Genomic DNA, 19,800 nt, shown 5'->3' on the forward strand with positions numbered 1-19,800 from the left:
CTATTCTGGAAAGAAAGTCTGTTTGGAACACATCCACTTGCTTACACATCATTATACATTTGAAGTAATTATTTGGCCAAGGAAACAAGGAGTGGGTGCTTCAAAACACTTTAAAATTACTCTTTGACTTGCATATATGCAAGTCTTTTTAAACTGATTGCTGCTGTCTGTTTTTGCCCTCTCATTGCTATTAGCAACTAAAGCTTTGAATTCCAATTATTTTACATATTGATGTAGTGCTAGCTGGAAATATAAAGAAAAAAAGTCTGTAGTGTATAAATGATACAGAGGGCATTTGCATTTTATGGATCCTCTGAGGTTTGTGTGATTCCATTACATTATGATTGGTGATGTCACACTAGCAGTTGTAGTCACTCTTTTTGTGTGATACATTTCGAACGCCCACAGAGCAACATTCATCAGTCCACCTATGGAAAAAGCCTGGCAATAATGACTGAAGCTCAGTTGTCTACCACCATTATTGAGAATCCAGAGATGCTCAAGTATCAACAGAGACAACAGCATCAGGTGGAGCAGAAAAATGCATCAATTAGGGAAACATCTGGAACTGCAACAGCAGCTCCCAAGGTGGCAAGCATGGTCAATGGTGAGAGTCTGGAGGACATTAGGAAGGTAGGTATTCTGGGATGGTCGCTTTATACTGTCAAGTACTAAGCCAATAAATATCAAACTGCTTATGATAAAACCAATTTCTGCTTCTGTATTCGTGTTGGATGGCACTTTTAACCCATGAATGGTCCAGTTGGCATTGCTGGGACTTTTTGAAAATTTAGAATGCTTTTAAGCAGAAGTAAGATGGTGCGGAAAAATGCTTGTGGCTATTTCTGTATGTGCTGAGTTCTCGGTGTGCAGAAAGGAAAACAAAGGTAACTAATAACAGTCCAATTGTAGAACTGTGCTTCAGTTTCTCAATGAAGGAGGTTGAAAGCATTATTAATTATCTCCTAAACAGAGAACAACTTTTAATGAAGGATTCAGTGCACACATAGGAGAATGCTTTGGACTGAACTCTCTAGCATGGAGAGAATCAGAATTCTATTGTACTTTGTACTATATGAACTTCTATTTAAAAACCACCTACTATTGGTCAGAAAAAGTTGCGGTATTAAAATACACTTGTATTCATAAAAATGTAGATTGATTCTGTTTATGCAATAGTAGCATGGTTCAAAGGCAACATGGAAAAAAAATCTTTGTTAACAGATTTTTTTAATAGAGGAGCTTCTTTCATCTAATACACCTCTTCTTGTCAGTTGGGAAAAGAAAAAAATTTAAAAAAAAGCATTTCCTATTTATTAGAAATGACAATGAAATACATTACCCCACAGAATCTCTTAAAAAAACAAGTTGAAACACGAACAGCAGATGGTCGGAGAAGGATCACACCTCTCTGCATAGCTCAGCTGGACACTGGGTACGTTTGGGAGTTGTTGTTAAAATCCCTCTTTACCTTTTTATCTTTTTTTTTCTGAAGCAAACTAAGAATTCTGACTTATTTTTATCTTATGGCATCTTAAAGCACTTGCTGTAAATACCTCGTGTATACTTACAGAATATAGTTTCAACTTACGTTCTCGTAGCAATAACATCCCAGTTCTAATAGAACAGGCTAGTTCTCATTGTTTACCATTATAGATGAGTGAACAATAATGTATTGCATGTTTGTATCTACATTAATACTGGCTTTGGCATCCTTTGTATATGAGAAACAAGACTGGAAGGTTAGGTGGTGGTGGTGGTGTATTTAGGTTGTATGTGAATATCCACATGTGGAAAAGGGAAGAATGGAATAAATAGTTTAGTTAAAATTATTATTTTTCATTTATTTTTAAACATTATTTTTAAAGTATTTTCAAGATGTGTATTTATTGTTTGTCTTTTTGCTTAGGGATTTTTCTACAGCATTTTTCAATAGCATCCCAATATCTGGATCTCTCTCTGGCTCAATGATGTCTTCTCAAAGTAACCAGCAGCTCATGTCATTAGATTCTAACGCTGCAAATTCCCTTAATACTTCAAAGCCTTCTGTAGAGCCGACAGCAGCCAGTATAAAACCAACAGATGATGCAGCCAACAAAGATGGGTCAGTATTTGCAGTTTTGTTTTTCGCTCATATGACACTGTTTAGTTTTAAATTCTTGTTTACAATTCTGTAATCAAGTAATTATTAAAGTGGTTTCCTTAGAGCAAAACTTCAAGAATCTGACATTCCTGAAAATGTCAAGATTTTATTAATATTTGGTTACTTTACATAGTGATAAATCAGTAATTAATAAATCCATGTGCTTAGTTCTGGAAATGAACTTCAGTGCAGTGAGGTACACAGTTAATTGTGAATGCTCTAACAATTTGACTTGCTTATGGATTTGTGGGGTTGCTATTAGTAAATGACAGGAGGTTTTCCAGCAGTGGAGGTAATGAGGCCTGTTTTCCATCAAATTCTGTCCTGTGTCCTGTAGATCTCTCTGCAAACATGGTAATACTTCTTCCCTGTATAACAACCCCATCAGATGAGAGTGAGCACAGTGACCTTGACTTGTCAGTGCACATGTGCTGATTGGCCAATGTGTCTTTAAAATTAATTATGGAACGACTAAATTTTACTTACTTTTCAGTGTAAGCACTGACTTCATTTCTTCTCCTCAATGTGTTTTTCTAGCATTTGTAAGAGTACAATGTCATTGGAACCTCTACCACTCCATCAAATTTAGTTGAAATTGGCAACAGATTAAAAAATGAGTGGGTAGGCTATGAGAAATGATTGACAGATTAAACTATTAAGTTTCCTTTTCTTTGGAAATTTGATTTCTAACTGCTTTTTGGTACAAACATCAGTTATCTTAGAGCCGTTCTTTCATTTGATTCATTGTTTGAATGAAGTGAAAAATCTCTAAAGTAAACAGCTATTCAAATAGCAGATCCCTGGAATGCTTTAGTGTGGGGAAAACACATTCCTTTCCCTTAGAGTTATGCTTGGAAAGGCCTAATAATAAGTTTGGATACTTCAACAACAAAATCAAAACTTGGCTTGAATGTTTTCATCCCAGATTGATTGATAAACACTGGAGTATAATCTTGTAATGGAAAATATTTGGTAACCTGAACAAGGGGTAAAACTGGGTACCTTAGTCATAATTTGAAATAGTGATCCTTTCCCTTCAATACCAACTGAAAGTACAGTTCCATTCCTGAGTTAAAAATACGTAGCGAATTAATTAGGGTCTCTTAGTCTAGATACATCTATGGGGACACATGAAGCTTTTAGCTCCGAGATTGATCATAAACAACTTTTAAGAGTATGCAAAGCTTGCAAGATACTGACACATGAAAGGGGAAAAAGCATATCATAGTTCATGTATGTACTTGAATGAAAGGTCTTCAATATGGTTTCTAGCCAGTAGAATGAATACTAGCTAGTTGTTAGGAGCAGCGCAGGCTACCAGTACTAAATTTCTTTCAATCCTTGTTTTCCCATCCCTTGTATTGACAGTGTAAATGCTACCTCTGCCTCAACTGCTCCTCCTGCATCGTCTTCCTCTGTGTTGACAACTCCATCCAAGATTGAACCCATGAAAGCATTTGATTCTAGATTTACAGAACGATCCAAAGCCACCTCAGGGACTGCTGTTGTAACAAATACAAATCAGACTGTTGTGGACAGGTAAGACGTAGCTGACGGGGAGGGAATAAATAAATAAAAGGGTAGTAATGTAGAGAGTTAAAATGCTGGTTCTCTGTGTTGAGGGTGTCATGGCACTGGCACTCTAGAAATTGTCTTGTGTCTTCCACAATTGGAAGGAAGGAGACAGCTGTGAATAGGTAAGTTCTTTGATGGTGTTATCTCTTTATACCTTTGTCTCTGGCATTTGGGATCAAGCAGACTCTTCAAAATACTGAGTGAAAACTATTGTTACAAGAGGCCATGTGTGACTCCATGTGTGCTGCATGCGTCTGTGCTCCTTGGAAGATAAAAATAGCCAGTCTGCATCTCTGTGCAGGAGTCAGATTGACTTCAAGGTAAATTACCATACACGTCTGCAGATGGCCTATCGTCAGAATAGCTGCAGTTGTAGTTCGGTTTTGTGCCTTGAAGGCATGCAGAGAAGTTGCTTTGATTTTAAGGGGTTTTGGCTCTGGATCTACATGATTAAAAAAAAAAAAATAGAAGAAAGCCTTTGGTTTCGTGACATAGTGTGTTATGGCATAAATATTCCTGCTTCACCGAAACAAATGATAGAAAAAATAGCAGTCTTGAGAAAGAAGTTCCCCAACTTATTATCAATAAAATTACTAAATACCTCAGTATTTTAATGTCAAATAGTTTAACCATATGATGCAGAAGAAAGATGTATTAAATTACTCTCATAATTGCCTCTTATGTATCAGTAAAGTACGGATAGAAGTGTGTTGTTTGGCATAATTCAGATGCCAAAGAAAAAAGGTTTGTATTATGCAAGATATTTCTAGGAAGCCAAGTGGTTGTGGAATAAGTGGCAAAGCATAGTTGCGGGTTAATAACCAGCTATTGGAGGGAATGGGAAGAATATGATTAAATGACCTATTTTAGGGTAAAATGGTTTACAAAACAGTTCGCAGGGATTTGTATTTTGTCTTCTTTAGTTATGTTATATTCCTGAAATGGAAAAATGGAGCAGTGAGGTCACTTGCATAGTTTGCAGATATGCACCTTACAGTAGTCAAAACTGAATATGATGACTTTTGGGGACAGACAACAGAATGACCACTGAAGTTCTGCATGAGTAAGCAGGAAGTGTCATGTCCATCAGAGGGGAAAAGGTGAACCACTCGTGCATCTTATGGAGTGCCGAATTATTTGTATCGATCCAGGGAACGAGATCTGCTAAAATACAGTCGTTATTTACAGCTTTATCCAGTTGCTAACTGTTAGTTTGGTTATTTTTTTCAAGAGAGAGCATATGTCTGATCAGCTTACATATATATTTCACATTGTACCCTTGCAGAGGACTTGCCATACCTCTTCAGCTTGCCTTTGTACATTTTGAAGTACTCTCGCACAAGGCTAAGAATTTCTCTTTTACCTACAGGAATGCAGTGTGTAGAGTATGTGGCAGCTTTTGGAATCAGCTTATATAAAACATGAAATATATATATATGTTTTTTACTTGCTTAGGCTGAAGGATCAGAATTTAATTAAAGACAATAAGCCCAAGGATATTCTGGAGAGCAGCAGTGACAGTGAAGAGAAGATTCCGGCTGCTAAACCGCTCAGCGCACCCAAACGGAAACTGGAACTTGAGGGAGAAACGGTAGAAAAGAAGAAAAAAGGGAGACCTCGAAAAGACTCCAGACTTGTACCAGTAACTTTAACTGTGCAGGTGAAATAAATAAGATTCATTGAGGCTTTTAATGTTCGTTTAATAAAGTCATTCCCATGTTGACTTGTTCCGTCAAGTCAGGGAAACACAAGTAGTATCAGTGTCAGAATTTTTAGGTGTATCTCTTCCTTGCCTTTACACTTAATTTTTTAAATTTAAGATTATAAAAAGCATATTCACATGGCATGGCAAATGTGTCCATCCTTTATACAAATATGCAGCTACTTACTAAACGGTACCAGCAGGATAAGCAGTGATAGTGTGCCAAATGAAACGCCATGAAGATTTGGTGTTCTTTGATGGAGCATGGCCAAGCACAAGAGAGTGACTTGGGTATGATGACTTAAATGATTATGAATTTCCTAGGAGCCATGAAGTAGTAAGTTGCTTTAGTGTTTACATCATTTTAGGATATACCAGTGTTTCCATTAACTAGTCGGAGCTGGAAAAGGGGGGATATTTTAAAAAAAAGACTCCTAGTTTGTTTTGGCTTTTTAATTCTTAGAAGCTATATTAAAAAAAATTGTATTTATACAACTAATTATTAATATTTGCAGTTGACGTTATTTGGAGGTTTAAAAAAATATTTCAAATCAATCTGTATTATAGAGTGTATTAGTTTTGGACTTTTAAAAATGGAATAATTTGACCACTACTGCGATTTTTTTTCCAGTCCCCAGCTACACTGGCCTCTGAGAAGGATGCTGCCTGCATCTCTGCACCAGCATTAGCACTTAAACTGCCAACCCCAATCCCACAGAAAATGTTTACTTTGCAAGTAAGTGGACTGTAAGGGAAAAAAAGCTTAATACTTAAAACATCCTGCTTTTTAAAATAATCTTAGACTGTTCAGATCCTTTGATAAATTAATGTTTGAATACATGACAAAAGTTGATGGCAAATCAGCTGAAAACAGGACACTTGTGAACTAGCTAAACTTCAAGAGGAATACCTCTGGTTCATCAGTCCCTCCTCCTGGTTAACCAAAGTGTGAGGTAAATATAAGAGTCTCAGATGGGAGTAACTGCTGTGTTATTATTACAGTTGTGTTGGTAGGATGCTGCTGAAGAGAAAAAAAGGGTGTTTTCTGAAAAACAGAGTGTTTTTCTGCGTGTTTAGGCTGTGGTGGCCTGGTTCTAATTGTGAGCTTGTAGGGAGACTGGGCACATCCAGACTTGATCTGGTGCCCTTAATTAGGAAGCACAGACTAACACAACCTTTCTTTATTCTTATACTTCAAATACAAAGAAACTATTTGTGTTCTAGCCAAGACCGATTTTCAGAGGTCTGCTTCTTTTGAAGTACCACAGTATATTTTGAAGCCACTTTCAATAGAGAATACTATACTTAAATGCATTCTTAAAGCTGGCATTGTTTTGGATCTAATAGTAGTTGCTGTTTTTCTGAGTAGTTCTTTTTCTCTTCCAAAACGCATTTTATTTTGTATATTTCAGATAAGTTCAGATCCATCAATGTACCTTGAAGTGGAGAATGAAATGACTGCACTGGGAGGCTCAAAGTTGAGCAGGTTAAAGTGTAATCGAGAAGGAAAAGAATGGGAGACGGTCCTCACCAGTCGGATTCTCACTGCAGCAGGAAGCTGGTAAGAGGGTGTTTTTGGAGAAAGAGGGTCCCAAAAGCTGGAAAACATTTCTAAGGGTACAAAAGTACACAGTACAGAAAGTTAATTAGACCCAAACCCGCATATTTACAAATAAGTAGAGGCTCTAAAGGTATTTTTTTCTACTTATTTGGAAAAGTTGATTGACTGAATGACTTCTGTTAGGGATTTTTGTGATTCTTTGTGCTTGGCTCAAGATGTCCTATTTCTCTTCCGGTTGTATGATAACTTAAGAAGTCAGTCTGGTTTGTGCTACTTGCATTCGACAAAATGTAAATGTTTCATATTGATTTTCTTTTTTCCCTAGTGAGATTGTAAGTGTGGCCTGTGAGAAACGAACGTTGTCAGTATTTTCAGCTTGTGGTCGTCGCCTTCTTCCTCCCATAGTATTGAATACACCCATTTCCACCCTACATTGCACAGGTTCTTACATTATGGCTCTCACCACTGCTGCTACGCTCTCTGTTTGGTAAGTACCAGCTTTGGCTGCAGCAGCTGGTGGGCTGATTTTTTTATAAGTAATGCTATTCAGTTGTGTTGATGTGTTGCTGTTGAAACTGGGGCTTAAACCACATCAGGTGTGAACACAAGTCCAGTTTTGGGTATAATAGGAAGAGTTAACTAAGCAGGACTTGAATCTTGTTTCTTCTCTGTTCTAGGATAGTCCATAATACTGAATTTGATTCTAGAAGGAAGATAAAGGATCAGCCTCCATAGCATAGACTTGGCATGCATAGATGGAATGGATTGAGGGTGGGAAAAGGAGAAATATGGGTGCTTCCAGCTTCCATCATACCTAGCCAATAAAGGACACGAGTGTCAGAGTTAGAAGTACTCTAACAGCCTTTGAGATACCAAGATAAAAACTGCAGTAGCTTGTTTACAGTTGTTGTATTTATTTAATCTACTGTCTCATGCAAGTCAGAGCTCCTAAAGGAGTTATTTGGATCCTTAGTGTTTGCTTAGCTGTAATGAGGTTTCCTGATGAAGAGCCATTAAAGTTGTTCTCTGCTATTGATTTCGGTCTTGCCTTAAGGGGTTTGAGTTCGCCAAAATAATTTTGTCGAAGCAATGGAGAAAATGTCAAAACAAAAAAAAGCAAACACCAAACTCTCAGAAAACCCCCGCTTTGCATGAATATTAAAGAATTGCATTTTTAAACGGTTTTTGGAGCTTTCAGTTGTTTGTAAACTGCAGACTTGTCCTTTTGTCTTTTTCAGGGATGTTCACAAGCGAACAGTCATTGTTAGAGACGAGTCTTTGCAAACAATATTTTCAGGTAATAAAAAAGGTCATTTAGTTACCAACCTTGGAGCCCACCTGTACTGTGTAGTGCCATTTATGAATATGCTGAAATTCTATGAAAACCGAAAAGCCTAAACAAATAGTTTTCTTTCGTTATTGTGTAATAAAGGGAAGTCACTTGCAGTGTTGAAATACTGTAGAAATAATTGAGATGGGAAAATTGGCAAGTAACAGAATTGTACAAGACTCTGTAGCTTATTATATTCTGGCTTGCTTCTGAATGTGAAATTTCAGTGTTGTGAAGATCACAAAATAAATATTTGATGTAAATCTGCTATTACAACGGTTTCTCTGTGTGTGCCTTGCATGCTTATTATCTTAACGATAAATAACTATCTTTCAATTGGTTATTTCAAAATCTTCAGTTTCTCTACTTGGCAATATCTAGCACAAAACATATCAAAAAAGCAGTGTCTCAGAGCACATTGGCTTCTATTTTAGCTTTGATCCATAGAGTGCTAATCAAAACTACCTAGAGAAGTAGTTGTACTAGCAGTTTGCAAATGTCTTAATTAGAAGTTATGTGCACAAACCCTGGGCCTGGGAAACGAGAAACTCTGGATATCCCACTTAGGCTATGTTCTTAGAGAACACACTTTCCAGAATATGCAGGTTTTTAGAATTTTAACTTAATGGAAAAAAGATAATGGCCTCTTGGGTTACAGAAGACATGGCAGAATTGCTGAAAACTGCCACTAGATATGGAGAACATTCCCAGTTAACCCAATATTCTGTATAAATCGCACTACCAAGACTGATAATATATTTTGCAAAAGAGTAATTTTAATGCTGCTGCACTGAGCCTGGTGTTCACTGTCATGATCTTGTGTCGTGACCTTCCTATCAGTACTTGAGAGTAAAATTGCTACGACTGATAATGGTGGATAGCACTTCTTACAATTACGGACGTTACGCAAGATTCCAAAATAAATACTTAGGCCTGATTTGACTTGCAGGAAGTGATGCAACTGTCTCTCAGATCTTGCTGACTCAGCATGGGATACCTGTAATGAGCATGTCTGATGGAAAGGCATACTGTTTTAGTCCTTCTCTTTCTACGTGGTAAGTTAGATATTATTTTGCGCTTTTACAACTTAGCTGAAGTGTTGTGTATTCTGATTTACTGTTTCACTACGTGTTTTGAAGGTTAATCTGAGTAGGATCACACGCCAGGCTTAGTTTTACTTTGATTCACTATTGTAGGTCTCGGCTTTATTGTATTCTATGATTTTTTTATGTTTAGAATAAAAAACCATGGCTTACTTTATCACTCTTTCCTACGTGGTGCATACTGTTATTTATTAATGTACATCTACATGTACTTCCATGGATTTACATCAGTTGAATCTGCCAAGCAGTTGGCAATTATTAAAAATAAACTAGCCTTAGAATGAGTTTTTTATGTAAAAGAATGGAAAAGTTCTGGAAAACTTGTCAAAACAGCTTTCAGAGTTTCATTGGGAGTTCAGACATGTCAAAATTATTCTGCTCAGTTTCCAGGGAAAATAAGGCTTGTGCACTCCAATCCTGAAGACGTGTGTGCCTGACTCTGTCAGTCCCTGTCACTCCTTTTTTGATCTCTCGAGCAGTCAAATTGGAGACACCTCTGTGTCTCCAAGATACAAAGTTTAATGAAGATAGTAAGTCAGATGAGGAGGGGAGAAATCGTTGTAACTCAGAGAATTCCCATGGAAGAGTTGTTACTGATGTCCTAAACACAAGGAAAGGCTACACAGTCTGTGTCGTATCAGATAAGCTTTCCCCATGGAGTCTCTTATTTCTGTCAAGGCATAAGTTCCCATTAAAAAAATTTCCATGGTTAATTTATTTACGGTATCTTTCCAAAACAGATTCTTTGTTGCCTTTCTAAGAGGAAAAAAACATGTTGCAGTCTTAATATAATTGTGGTACTTAGTGTAATGAGCATGCTTGATGAAAGGACTTAGTGTTTTAAGTCCTCCTTAGAATAATTGCTATTAGTCGACTACTTGATGTTAATCCTTTGGAAAAGGCACCTTATTTGTTCTTTAGATAAACAGAGAAATTATGCAGAAATTTTCTCAGTCAACAAAGAGCAAAGGACAGGCTCTCAGCCATAATTCTGAATTTACTGTCATTTCTTAGTTTGTACCACAGCTTTGGAAATATATAAAAGAGCAATCCCTTTAGTCATCACACAAATTTAGACATGATAAAGCAGTAAAGGGTATTTAAAATATTGGTGCCATTTTACCCTGAGCTGTCTGGAGATCTAAACTTAGCGCTGAGTTGAGCCACTGATTCCCTTGGGATCTCAGACCAATGCAAATGATATCCTTGATGAGGGGTGGGAATGCAGCTGGAACTATCAGTCCCCTCCCTATGAAGGAAGAGCTGCAATGTATGGGAAAGACTGTCAACATATGTGATCTGTGAGGACTTGTCTGGTCGGTGGGGGGACCCAACATGAGGTAATATCCAGTTCTTAATAAGAAAGTTGTTACCTGTGTTCGTTCCAGTCTTCACTCTGGGACAACTTCTTATTAGATGTAACGTAAGTAGAAAGCTCGTTTCCTTCAAAACCAATGCTAAGTTATATTATACAATTAATGTTGGGGGTGGGAGGAACATTTCTGTGACAGGACAAGCAGAATTTGGACACAGAGTGGGAACAGTTGGCATCTGTGGAATTCCTGAGCACTTTGGTGATAAGTTTTTTGCTATCTGTGAAATACGAGTCGAGCTTTTAGGAAGAACGGACCTGGATCCACTGGTATCACTGTCTGCTCTCTTTAAACTTGATTTTGGTTTGTTTGCTTTTTTTTCAGGAATCTTGTTTCTGACAAACAGGACTCTCTAGCACAATGTGCAGACTTCAGGAATAGTTTACCATCCCAAGAAGCCATGCAGTGTTCGGGGCCCTTAGCCGTAATACAGGGACGAACATCTAAGTACGCACTTAATTGCTTCATTTGATCAGCATGTTTGTCGTCTTTTTCCTATTATTTATTCATGTGCTTGAATCAGTGAGTTGATTCGTAAGATGTTTATGGGAATGATAATTATCAGTAGCTCATACAATGTTTTTTTTTTAAAACCTGTGCAGATTTATAGTTTATCTTAATGTTTTGAGATTGGGGAATAAGAAAGCATGCTCTAAACTTAATTTTAAGGCTGCTCTTTATTGGCTGCGTAAAATATTTGTCCATTCTGTACATGTAATACTGTGATTAGCTAAACTGAACTTCTTACGTTTTACATTTTAATTTTTAGTTTACCAGTTTTTGAGTAGGCCTACAAATTTTGAGTAGTTCAGTTGTCCTCAAGGGATCTGTTTAATCAAATCTTTTAGAAAGATGAGTGATTAGTCATCTAATGCATATTTTGAACATCTGAAAATATCAGAGAATTGTGTGAGCTGGAGCAGACACCTGTAGGTAATTCAATAGCCCGCCCTCACCTGGATTTGAATTACGTTTCCCAGGCAGATTTCTCTGCTATTTGTGTCTTTCACATTTGTGTTTAGTTTGGGGTTTTTTTTAAAGGAGAAAAACTGTATAGAGTTGTATGATTTTTTTGTTTTGTTTTTGCTGCTCTCTTGGGAAAGAAAGGGGAATTAATTGGGAAATACATTTGAAATCTAAACAAACAACACTGTTTGAGAGAGAGAAAATAACGAACTGAAGAATTAGCATTTTTCTAAGAAAACAAGTGATTTGTTACTTTTTTTTCCAATTAGCATTCTTATGACAATGCACATATTTACAAGAAATCCTTAAAATGCTATAGGCTAACTTTATCTTGTCTTTTTGTGTCTTTGACTTGTGAGGGGCAAAGAAAGGTAAAGGCAGTCATCTTGATTTCCTGTAAAGATTTAGGAGCACTTGGTCACTGAAAAGCATGTGTTTTAAAGGAGAGGGCAGATGAAAGGAAGAGAAAAGGAACAGGAGCAGAAAACCCTCCATGGACCTTGATACTTGTAAATGGTCCAGTGAGGGAGAAGGCAGTTTGCCATCAGCTGCTGCCTTTGTCATTAAAAGCCTGAGCTCTGGAAGCACTGTGTGCCTCTGAAAGATAACTGTAGAGTATCTTCTATTACAAAAACATATTCCTTAAATGAGTATCTGATTTTATGACTGGCATGTTAATTGTTCTTTGGTCTCGTAGTTCAGGAAGGCAAGCTGCAAGATTGTTCTCCATGCCTCATTTAGTGCAACAAGAAACGACGCTTGCATACCTGGAGAGCCAGATAGCAGCAGCACTTACGTTACAGTCCAGTCACGAATATCGCCACTGGCTCCTTATCTATGCACGGTACCTGGTTAATGAAGGTGAGACCTGCCATGCTGTGCTAATTCTATGCAGTTCTGATGGATTTTTAAGAAACACTCTCTTCATGTCATATCTGTGTATGATTGTACTTAACATTCTTCTTTTAGCCCTTGGCTTCTTGACTTGGTGTTTACTTAAAACCAAAACAAACTGCTGAAGTGCTTTTACTTCCTATAGTACTCAGTACTCAGGAATCCTATATAGACACACAGACTGTGAACGGATTGTGGTCTTGGAAACAGTGCCATCTGCGGACCTCAATAGCAGGAACTGCACTGTAGAGAAGTCCTGTGTCTGTTAGGCGTATCGTACGTATTGTCTGGCAGCAACTACAGATGTTTCAGAGCAATCAGCAACACCATGTAAAATCGGTAACATTCCTCAACCAGCTGATGATCGCTACCTGATGTGAAAAGGAAGAGTTGCTCAGTCTCCGACACTGTCCCAGCACATAAAACCACAGAGAATTTACCTGTGCTATTTGCACTTTATACATTTTTACATTCTGTAATTTCAGCAGCCTGTATTGGTGAGCTGCATAGGTTAAATTCTATGAGGAAAGAAACCTACAAGAAAGGTTGCTTGTGTATTTTATATTTGAATATATATTTCTATGCAATCACGTTAAATAAGGTTAACCAAATGACTTCATGCTTCTTGGATTCTAAAGATCTCTGTATCTTTGCTTGTCTGCATTCCAAATTTAGTAGTTCCCATTGCGTTAATTCAGCCTCATTACTCGCCATGCACAATCATTTTACTCAGAGGGAAGCAAAATGGTTTGTGTTAGACCACCTATTAGGTGTTGGCAGAATGAAAATTGAGCTCATTAATTCTTGCCTTTTGACCCCCTACTTGATTTAACAAGAGAGCTTGATGAACTGCTTATGATTCCCTCTGTCCTCCCCAAATTGAAATTAAAATGTTCATAATGGGTCATATGTTAGAGACTGTTATACTTTTAAAAGTCTTCGGTAATTGACAACCTCTGGATTGTGTGGGGATTTCATGTTGCACTGTGCAGATGTCACTGTGTCTGCACACTGGGTGTCACTGCAAATTCTGCTTTGCCGTATGTGTGTTACTGTTTCACTAGTTTACTAGCTCTGCTACATTTTGAAAATGGCACATCCTCTTGTGGACCCTTTCTTCCTATGATGGTTTCACCATTTAATGAATTCAAAGCCATTAACATATTCAATCTATTATACTGACAAGTTTCTCTGAGATGGATTACTTTGTTACTTGCAAGGGAATTCCCTGCTCTGATTTTGGGGTGGGTAAAGCTGCCCTCCAACCTGGGTGCACTTTTATTAATTTTTTTTTAAACTCTCATGTGTATTAATTTTATCCCTTTTAATTTTGTTATAAGCTCTTTCAGTAAGGGTTTCAGACATCTCTTCTAGTTTAGCAGTATTGTAATGTTTCAGAATGATGTCTGATTCTTGTTTGTTTGTTTTTTTCCACTACTGACTCGATTTTTGAAATTCATATATTGTCATTAAATGCAACAACTTTTCTCCTTCACTGCTTTTCATCTTGTAGCTTTCCAGCTCTTGTGATATCTCTTCTATGTTAGTTCTTTGGCTGCTGAAGTGTCAGTTTGCCAGTGGGTTTGGTTTTGTTTTTCAACTGATATCTTTATGTGGGAGGAGAAGTGAGGTTGAGATCATGGCAGCTAAAACCAAACTGGAGTAACTACTTCAGCTTTTCTCCCTATTGTACAGCATTTTTAGTAGTGGCTTTGGGTTCAAGAACTTAAAATAAACCCTTTTGGAACTCTAAAATAAATCTTTTACAAATCATCTTCCCTTTCCAAAGATTTGCTGTTAGAAGAATTATATAATTTTTCAGAAATAAACGTGTTTGGCTTTATTTTATTATACTTTTAACTCTTTCCTGAATGTTGTCAGTTACATTGTGGAGTGGTTATATATAGTGAAATGCTTATGAATGTGACTTTGTTTTCTGATAATATTCAGGGTTTGAATATCGTTTGCGAGAATTATGCAAGGATTTACTGGGTCCAGTCCATTACTCAGCTGGAAGTCAGTGGGAATCAACAGTTATGGTAAGTCTTGATAATAGTTCAACGAAGAACAGGGAAGTTTGCCATGAAAGTTACAGAACATGGACAATAGAGCTTAAAATATGGTTCAACTTAGTGGCAAAAAAGCAATGACAAATTATTTTTGCTGACCCTGTAACCCTTTCCATACTCCGCTCTAATCTTGTAAGCAGGCTTCCTCCCATGGCGCTTGTATTTATTTAATGTGAAACCATAAACAAATGGTTATTGCCACAGTCTCAGCTCTGGTGCTGCTGTGAGTATTGCGCTGATGGAGCAGAGTTGCGTGTTCGGGTCTCCACACTCTTCAGATGGCAACTTTGAAATAGTGACGTGCCACTGCAATGTCTTCCCTTCTCAGAGCCTGGAGCCTGTAAGTGCAGAGGCTGCACCGGGTTCATAAGTATATAAACGTAAAGAGAGTTTTTATTCTGGGAGTCATGTAACCAGAGTAAGAACATAAAATACACATCTCTTTCCAGGGAGGAAAAGGCACGAATCTTAAATAGCTCTATGGAATATATTTATGATATCAAGCAATACATTCTGAGGATGCTTTTGTGGGTTTTTTTGTGCAGGGTTTACGAAAGAGAGAACTATTGAAAGAGCTTCTTCCTGTTATTGGACAGAACCTCCGATTCCAGAGGCTTTTCACAGAATATCAAGAGCAGCTAGACATCTTGAGAGACAAGTAGCGTTCCCCCAGATTTTCCCTGCGGGGCCTGGTCCGAGAGAAACTGCTGAACAGCATTAACCAGAGAGAGAAGAGGAGCGAGAACCCGGTCAGTGGGGACATTCCTGAAGAGAGCAGAGTCAGGAGGGTCCCAGAGCTTCAGGAGTGACCTGCTTTAGTTTTTAAAGAAGCTCACGAGTGGATTCGTGAAAATGAGTGGATGAGCTCGACCGTTTCCCAAGTGAAACTTCCCCATCGAAGCTGTGGCCTCTGTTTCTTTGGAAAGTCGTGGATCTGTACTTCAGGGGGGGTCCTTTTGGATCTGGATCTCATTTTAATATCAAAACTATCTGAGAACTGTTTGTGGGGTTTCTTGGATGTCCTGTGAAAAGCACAGTACTTCAGAGTACACTGAACAGCATATTTAACCCTGTTTAGGGTTTTTTGCCTGAGGATTTATTGAGGCTCAACACTAAATTAGATGAATGAGCCACGTAAAAAGAAATTTCATAAATATTAAGGTATTATGCAGCCAATAGACTCTTTCCTGTGAATATAATAATAAGAGGCTGTTCTAACACATGGACTATTTTTGTACTAGAATTTGCTAACTTGTAATATGGAATTTTATTTGGCCAATAATCAGGCTATCTCTACAAAGTCATCTTGTAGGAAATTTAACTCTAATTACAAAAGCTATGTTTCAAAATAATTCTACCAAATTAACATGTCATCATCTGGTTTTTAATTTTTAAATGTTTGTAAAAGGCATTTTGGGGGGAGGGGGTGGGATACAATGGGGTGACTCTTTTTGTAAGTACAAAAATAAATGAACATTGCATTGGTTTAAAAAACAAAAAGCAAAAACATGGTCTTGAATTATTACAGAGGGCACAGGCACCTCCAGAAATGTCGACGCAGACTGAATCATGTTAAAATGTCTAGAAATAAATAATACCAACTGGGTGATCTTTCCTCTGAAAGTTACATGGTTGTCTGGATCCTAGAGGGAAGTATCTTTAAGGCAATAAATCCCCTCATTTGGAGGGTTTTGTTGCCTCCTGCATTCACCCAACAACACAGGATTACTTTTATTTTTCTATGGCAATCTCACATGTACCAGATGGGGAAAGTGAAGGTGATAAGAAGAGCTACACGAACTCCCCTGACCCGTAGTCCAAAAAGGTAAATTGTACTATGATGAAGATTGACGTGCTATTGCCAGTTAGTCCACGCTCATGGGAACAGGCATCATCTTCATCATAAAGCAGAATCATAGAACCATAGAATGTTTGGTTTGAGAGGGACTAACCCCCTGCAGCGAGCAGGGACATCTGCAGTCAGAGCAGATTGTGCTCGTCTTGCACACGTGTATGCAGGTAAACAACCCGCTGAAATTATTAACATGGGAGATAGACCCCATGTTCTGGGGACAAGGTGGGTCTGGTCCAGAGCCTGGTGCAGTCTGTGGGAGTCTGGCTATCAGCTCCCGTGGATTTTGACTCTCGACTGTTCTATGTAGGCAGCTGCCAGGATGATGGTTTCACGAGGAAAGAGCAAACGAGCATGGGTAGTTTTGGAGACATTTGATAAGCGAAAGATGTGAGGCAGGTGGCTCTTTCCTCCTGCAGAAGGCAAGATGTTTGGATTCTGCCCATCCTCTGTTCAGCCTTGTGCTGCTCATACCAATCTGTAATGAATGCTGTTTAATAGGATTTAAATGCTGAAGTACTTTTTGTGAAGAGCTGTCTCCATATTAGACACTATATGGGTTTTTGTACCCATATTTTCTTGGAAGGTTCTGTCACTGCCATTCACCCAATGGACACAGGATTACTTTTTTTCTATGGCAATTGCAGGTGTAAATTCCATGCAACAAAGTTTATTTAAATGAAGATGTTCTGCTTATATTCAGCATCTTCTTTTTTTCAGATGCAGGCTCTGAAAACTGTTTAAGACTGTGTTACATTATCAAAGGAAGCCTGCAGCAAACCCAAGGAGGAACACTTACAGCGTGGAAGTGGGAGCAGGGTGTTTTGAACAACCGAGCTTTTATTAATTAAAGGTTTGGATGGAGAAGTGAGGCAGGTCCCAGGGGGGATCAGACCTTCTCTCTACACCGTGGCTCAAAACACCCGTCAAAACCCCCTCAGGGCGTCCCTGCCCTGGCACCGGTGAGGGAGGACCCAGTAGGAGCTCCAGCAAAAACTGAGCTAAACCCGGGTTTAGCCAGGCGCGCAGCTCGCAGGTGTGTGGCCCCGGAACGCCGCTCGCCGCCCGTGTTTCCGCGCCGGGGCCTTTCGCCGCCGCACTCACACCGGAAGGAGCCGCGGCCGCAGGAGTCCGGGTGGTGGCGGCTCGGCGGAGCCGGAGGAGCCGCGTTCCCGGGGGTCCCCGGGCTGAGCCGCCGCCATGGGGAAGAGGCAGCACCAGAAGGACAAGATGTGAGCGGGGGAGGGCGGGGCGGGGGGGCCGCGGCCCCGGTGAGTGACCCCCGTGCGTGACTCCGTGTCTCACCCCTGTGTCTCACCCCTGTGTCTCACCCCCGTGTCTCGGCAGGTACATCACGTGCGCGGAGTACACGCAGTTCTACGGGGGCAAGAAAGCAGGTAAGGGGTGAGGGGTGACCCTCTGAGTCCAGTGGGGTGACCTCCCTGGGTGCTGGGGGGTCTGGGCTACCCCCGAACTGGCCTCTGGCCCCCCGGGCTCTGCAGCTGGGGGGTCACAGAATCACAAAATGTGAGGGGTTGGAAGGGACCGGGAAAGCTCATCCAGTCCAATCCCCCTGCTAGAGCAGGAACACCCGGCTGAGGTTCCACAGGAAGGTGTCCAGGTGGGTTTGAATGTCTGCAGAGAAGGAGACTCCACAACCTCCCTGGGCAGCCTGGGCCAGGCTCTGACACCCTCACTGAGAAGAAGTTTCTTCTCAAATTTAAGTGGAACCTCTTGTGTTCCAGTTTGAACCCATTACCCCTTGTCCTATCATTGGTTGTCACCGAGAAGAGCCTGGCTCCATCCTCCTGACACTCACCCTTTATAGATCTGTAAACATTAATGAGGTCAACCCTCAGTCTTACTTTCTCCAAGCTCCAGAGCCCCAGCTCCCTCAGCCTTTCCTCACACGGGAGATGCTCCACTCCCTTCAGCATCTTTGTTGCCCTGCACTGGACTCTCTTCAGCAGTTCCCTGCCCTTCTGGAACTGAGGGTCCTAAAACTGGCCCTGTGGATCCGCCTGGGACCGGCAGAAATTGGGGTTTAATGCCCAGAGGAGCCGTCCCCCCATTCACTGTGTGCTTGGAGGCAGTTAAACTGTTCATCATCAAATGTAAACTTGGTGCTGTAGGCCTGTCAGAGCTCTGGTTTGTTGTTGTTGTTACTGTTGGATTTTGTGTTTGTTATTATTGTTGGTTTTTTTCATCGTCGTTTCATTTTGTTCGGTTTTTTTTTCTGACTGTGTAATTTCAGTTGAGGAGGTACTTGTGCTCTGCAGGACAAGTCTGATTTTAGTTACAGTTTCGCAAGTTTTAGTGCTTTTCGCTTTGTCATCAGTAAATTGCCACCATGTATGTAGCAAAATGTAACTTTCAAGTGTTTCTTTGTTACCTAAAATACTCTAGTAAAATCAAGGTTTGCTTTGTGTTTTTCCCATAAACAGACCTTCCACGAACTAATTTCAGACGTTTATCGTTTGATCACTGCAGGTAAGACAGCAAATTCACATTATCATTATTAAACGACACATCTCTCCATCAGGTGGTTGACGTTGAACTGTTACTGAAGCCGTGTTCTTCCGAGGTTGTTACTTTCATTGACCTGTGCCTGCTATGATAGTAATGCAGCAAGAAAAAAATTCAAGAAGCAAAACAATATATGTACCTTCTATTATTAGTGTCTGCAGAGGTTGAATCTGATGGCTAAAAGAACACACAAGTGAAAAAATAATTCAGAACAATTATCAGGTACATTCTGGTCTTTCAAATCTGTGTGATTGGGACTCAAATCTACTTTCCTGTGGCCAGAATATGCCTCGTCAATCATTTGCTTTCTGAGGCAGTGATCAGATAGATCAAAGCAATATTTATGCTCATTTTTTGGCTTTAGCATTTACTGCTCGAAGTTCTGGAGTGAAAGAGGGGATTTAGTAGAGGTGGGTTAAGAATCTTGTAAATGAAATAGTTCAAGAAGTTCCCATCCATATCTCCAAACTATGGCTACTCAGGTAAGAGCTGGGTGGGTTATGGCAGAACCTCTGCAGGGGATGCTGAATTTTTCAGCACAAAGAAGGGACTGTTTCTACTTGAACCATCTTTTGTGCTGTTGGGGCCCAATATGGCGTTGGGGAGCGCTAGAGCATCTGCCTCTCTGGCTGTGAGTGCTGACAGCTACAAGTTACTGAACTGCACCAGTTTCTTTCATGGATTTTGTGTTAACCTAATTTCTGTG

At 39.5% G+C, this 19,800-nt stretch overlaps 2 protein-coding genes across 3 annotated transcripts in view; both read left to right on the forward strand.

The window, feature by feature from the left end:
• Positions 1-16,156, forward strand: part of HIRA (histone cell cycle regulator) — a 34,554-nt gene extending 18,398 nt beyond the window's left edge. For both annotated transcript variants that reach the window (XM_065851665.2, XM_065851666.2), the window contains exons 12-25: positions 409-633; positions 1,350-1,435; positions 1,910-2,104; positions 3,512-3,682; positions 5,174-5,378; positions 6,052-6,156; positions 6,833-6,981; positions 7,307-7,468; positions 8,220-8,278; positions 9,261-9,366; positions 11,112-11,234; positions 12,451-12,614; positions 14,598-14,686; positions 15,262-16,156. In XM_065851665.2, coding sequence (XP_065707737.1) covers positions 409-633; positions 1,350-1,435; positions 1,910-2,104; positions 3,512-3,682; positions 5,174-5,378; positions 6,052-6,156; positions 6,833-6,981; positions 7,307-7,468; positions 8,220-8,278; positions 9,261-9,366; positions 11,112-11,234; positions 12,451-12,614; positions 14,598-14,686; positions 15,262-15,378 — 1,956 coding nt within the window. In that variant the 3' untranslated portion in view covers positions 15,379-16,156. The remainder of the gene's footprint in view (positions 1-408; positions 634-1,349; positions 1,436-1,909; positions 2,105-3,511; positions 3,683-5,173; positions 5,379-6,051; positions 6,157-6,832; positions 6,982-7,306; positions 7,469-8,219; positions 8,279-9,260; positions 9,367-11,111; positions 11,235-12,450; positions 12,615-14,597; positions 14,687-15,261) is intronic.
• A 1,510-nt stretch (positions 16,157-17,666) lies between these two features.
• PPIL2 (peptidylprolyl isomerase like 2) overlaps positions 17,667-19,800 on the forward strand; it is a 71,900-nt gene continuing 69,766 nt past the window's right edge. Inside the window, exons 1-3 of the mRNA XM_065851740.2 lie at positions 17,667-17,800; positions 17,916-17,965; positions 19,013-19,058. Of these exons, the coding sequence (XP_065707812.1) occupies positions 17,769-17,800; positions 17,916-17,965; positions 19,013-19,058 (128 nt within the window). The 5' untranslated portion in view covers positions 17,667-17,768. The remainder of the gene's footprint in view (positions 17,801-17,915; positions 17,966-19,012; positions 19,059-19,800) is intronic.

This window comes from Patagioenas fasciata, chromosome 17, assembly GCF_037038585.1.
Source record: "Patagioenas fasciata isolate bPatFas1 chromosome 17, bPatFas1.hap1, whole genome shotgun sequence".
NCBI classification, from domain to species: domain Eukaryota; kingdom Metazoa; phylum Chordata; class Aves; order Columbiformes; family Columbidae; genus Patagioenas; species Patagioenas fasciata.